At 45.1% G+C, this 3,914-nt stretch overlaps 1 protein-coding gene across 1 annotated transcript; it reads left to right on the plus strand.

Annotated features, from left to right (window-relative positions):
• The first annotated feature begins 3,024 nt into the window (after positions 1–3,024).
• On the plus strand, positions 3,025–3,461 carry LOC112198890. Its single transcript, XM_024339987.1, has 2 exons — positions 3,025–3,280; positions 3,367–3,461. Exons 1-2 carry the CDS (start codon positions 3,025–3,027, stop codon positions 3,459–3,461), a joined length of 351 nt encoding a protein of 116 aa, XP_024195755.1.
• Positions 3,462–3,914: the final 453 nt, after the last annotated feature.

The following is a 3,914-nucleotide window of genomic DNA, read 5'->3' on the forward strand; positions in this document are numbered from 1 at the left end:
CTCATTGCCTCAGTATCCAACGTTTCGCTGAACAAGTGGCAGAGGTTGGCGTCATCAAATCCTTTGTTGTTGGTTACCTTCTTGAAAGTGTCCATGTGTACGAAGGGGTCCGTCATTCCACTGTACTGTGGCATCTTTGGTGTTTTTGCATGTGCTGGTCAGACGGCGTGCAGTATCCTAGTGGTGAATGGTCCTGGTCTGGACGCAAAGAGCGGATTTGGAATTGGCGCTGGGTCACCTGCCTCTGCCCGGATTAGCCTTTGCTCTAATTGTTGCATCCTCTCCAGGATTTGGGCGGTTGTATCGCCAGCGGGCCTCGACTGGAGGTTCAGGCTGATTACCCTCAGTTCTAGCCCTAGTTGGGGAGCGGTTAGTGTGTGGTTGCGACTCCGCTTCCTGTTCTAGCATTAGTCGGGGCAGGGGAGGTGGTCTCATTCCCAGTAACTTGGGTGGGTTCAGCGGTACCTACATCTGTATGATTGGTGCCGGTACCAATCTGCCGGTGTTGTGTCGACTACGTCTGGTGCTCTGCGATTGCTCACTCTGCGCTGGGTTAGCATTTGCCTCCAGCGCCTTCTTCAGTTCGTCGAATCTGGACATTAGCGTGGCCACTTGCTTTTGGGCTTCAACCTTTTCTTTGAGCTCCTGTTCGCACTTCTTGTTTGCCTTGTGGAGGTCTGCCAATGCCAGGTCATACATAGCAGCGAGGTCCTGTCCTGGTGGGCTACTGCTACCTGGTCTGGTCTCCGCTGTAGTCTGAGTCAGCGGGACCTGGGGAGTAACCTGAGGTTCCACGCTAGGGTTGACCGGTGTGTTGAATAGTGCACGGTTAACCTTAACCGCCGGGTTAACGTAGTCGCGGGGTTGGTGGGATGGGGGTTGGCGGATTGGTTCGCCTGCTCTTCCGCGTTTCCCCCACTACCGTTAGTCATGGTAACTATTGTGGTGGGATGACCTTTGTTCAAGGATTCCCACAGACAACGCCAATGTTAATGTCTAAGATTTAGCAGTGGCTAAACCTTAGTTAATGCTAGTTCGGTAGGCGGACTGCTACTTGTGATGTTCTCAGAGCTTCCGATATCTGTCAAGTAAAATACATATGGCGTCAAAGGGAGACCGCATTGGGCGGTCTTTTCTTCTCCGATGCCTAAGTTAGTCAATGTATTTTTGTTGATAGAATAACAATAGGTAAGTAGTAAATGCGTCATTAATGAGGAGAGAGGAAAGAAGCCTTTATAGGTGGGGAAGAGGCTGACCTCTTCCATGTTTTCGATGTGGGACTGATATGCTTCAGTTTCCAGCTTCTGGAGCTTCTGATGCTATCTTGGGGCAACGCGTGGTGGCGCGTCAGCGGTGATCTGGGGGTGAGCAGGGGCTCAAGCGGTAGCCTGGTTGGCTGTGTTTCCGTAGGTCACTCCATTGGTGCGAGTTGGTACCGCTGGCGGTAGTATGAGCACGGCTCATTATAGCTAATTATGCTTTGGCAAATGCTCATGTAAGTAACCAACTTAAGTGAAAAGAAAGCTTCTTCCTGAGACTTGAGTTTATGCATGAAATGTGCTTCCTCTATGGCAACCAGTGTGTTATCTGAGATCAATCTACCCGGAACATAAGCACTCTGTAGAGGAGATATAATATCTGGCAAACATTTTTTTAGTCTGTTAACTATGACTTTGGAGCGAATTCTATATATTACATTGCAGAGGGCAATAGGTCTGAAGTAAGCTGCTTCAGTGGGGTTTTGGATTTTCGGAATTAAGCATATGTGAGTAAAATTGGACTCCTTACAGACCTCACCTTTTTCCAAAAAGTTCCTGATAGCCAAACAAACATCATAACCAACAATATGCCAATATTTCTGGTAGAACAACGGAGACATGCATACCATCTGGCCGTAGACTTTTAGAAGGATGCATTTGGAATAGAGCCGTTTTAATTTTCTCATCAGAGTACGGCATAGTAAGATCATTATTCATGGCAGCCGTGACCTTCATAGGAGTAGCTCTGAACACCTCTGAAATAGCCTCATCATTCATAGCTTTAGAGTGAAATACTCGAGTATAGTAATCTGCCATCAAGTGACGTAGGGCTATATGATCAGTTTCCCAAAAACCCAAAGGAGTTAGGAGACCCTTAATTGTATTTTTGTTTCTTCTCTGTGAGGCAACACAATGAAAGTATGCCGAGTTTTGATCACCATCTTTGAGCCATAATGCTCTTGAACGTTGTCTCCAATAAGTTTCTTGGAGTGTAAGTATAGCTGACTCTGCCTAACATGAAGTCTTCGTTGTTCTTCATATTGTTCCGAGGAGAAGGGTTGCTTCATTATCACAAGCAACTTTTCTTGAACATCCTGGAGCTCTGCCCTTCGCTGCTGCATATCAATTTGATGCCATTGCATAAGTTGTCTACCAGCATTGTGAATCTTGATACCTAGCTGTGCCAATACATTACCAGTAAGAGGAGTGGACCAGCTTTCCAAACGTTCACTGCATCGATTGGAATCCCCTTTCCAAACGTTCTTTTGTGAATTTGTTCAACCAAGTAAAACGACACCCCACATAGCCATCTCAAATAGACTAGCATTCATCATGATATGTTGAAATTGGTTTATAGCAGTCATAGCTCTAGTAGGCCCTCCAGACTTATCTGCTTGACACTAAATCTCGTTAAAATCCCCCACCATAAGCCACGGCGATGAGCAGTTCTCACGAGCGAGGGTATTGATGAGGGACCATGTTTGACAGCGATCAGCTCTAGCTGCAAAGCCACGGTTCGGCTTGATGATTAGTACAGATTTCAGCATCGATATGGTGGAACGACGAAGGGCGTACATTCACCTTGAGTTCCCTGCTCCAAAGTAGGGCTAATCCCTAGCACTCCGGTTGCTTATCAACACAGATGGGAATTAACCATCGATTGGGAATTAACTATATACTTGGACAGTTGAGACCTACAATGCAAAAGCACTCTAGGAAGGCAACATTCAACTGTTCGAGCAAAGCAAAGAACGAAAAGCAAAATATGGCTTCTCTGACCAATGAAGCAGCCAGTTCTTCATCTTCTTCTCTCCCACATTCTTCTACTGATCACCAAAATCATTACACATACGAGGTGTTTCTGAGTTTTCGAGGCGAGGATACGCGCTTTAATTTTACAGATCATTTGCACACTACTACAATATTAAGCAACAGCAACGCTTTGATGGGCACGATTGCAAACAAGCGTGGGTACTTTCACTGTTTGAGTGGAATCGGTGAGATGATGTCCACAATCGTGGGTAAGTAAAGTTTTTTATTATTTTTCACATTTTTGTTTTGTACTCAAACCTACTAATGGCCATTAATATACTTATTATATTTGTAGCTATCGACCTCTCTTTCTTCGCTCTCCTCCCTTCTCTCTTCTCCCTCGTCAGTCCATCACTTGCATCTGCTTCTCTCCTCCTTGCACTCAATTGAAACCATCATACAATGAATCAATCCTTCGAATTGTTAAGCCTCAGCGCCTTGTCTTAGTTCTCAGTGGATCTACCAATTTTGTATGAGTTTATGCTTCTAATATAAGATCCCCAATTATTTCATTCAAAACCCTAAGCTCTGCCAATCTCCCTTCATCAGCAATGGCCGCCGAATTTACAGAGTCAAGATTGAGAGAGAGAGAGAGAGAGAGAGAGAGAGAGAGAGCAATAGCAATGGGTAAAGAGGAAGAAAAGGAGATCGAGACGTAATAGGTAAGAGACGTGACTGCGAGACTAGTGTGCAGCTGCCGATATAAGTCAGACTTTGATTGCCTCTCACCTCCTCTCTCAACATAAGGTGTGGTCACAATTATGAATTGAGTTTTTCATTGTGAGCTAGACACTTGTGGTTTACTGTTTTTTATGAACAAATTTTAATGCTTTAGATTGAATT

The sequence above is a fragment of the Rosa chinensis genome, chromosome 1 (assembly GCF_002994745.2).
Source record: "Rosa chinensis cultivar Old Blush chromosome 1, RchiOBHm-V2, whole genome shotgun sequence".
Lineage (NCBI taxonomy): Eukaryota > Viridiplantae > Streptophyta > Magnoliopsida > Rosales > Rosaceae > Rosa > Rosa chinensis.

Excerpts from the sequence above, each read along its gene's own strand:
- LOC112198890 (XM_024339987.1), top strand. The coding sequence starts at position 3,025 with ATGGCTTCTCTGACCAATGAAGCAGCCAGTTCTTCATCTTCTTCTCTC. Across the intron at positions 3,281-3,366 it reads GATGATGTCCACAATCGTGG|CTATCGACCTCTCTTTCTTC; the intron begins GTAAGTAAAGTT and ends TTATATTTGTAG.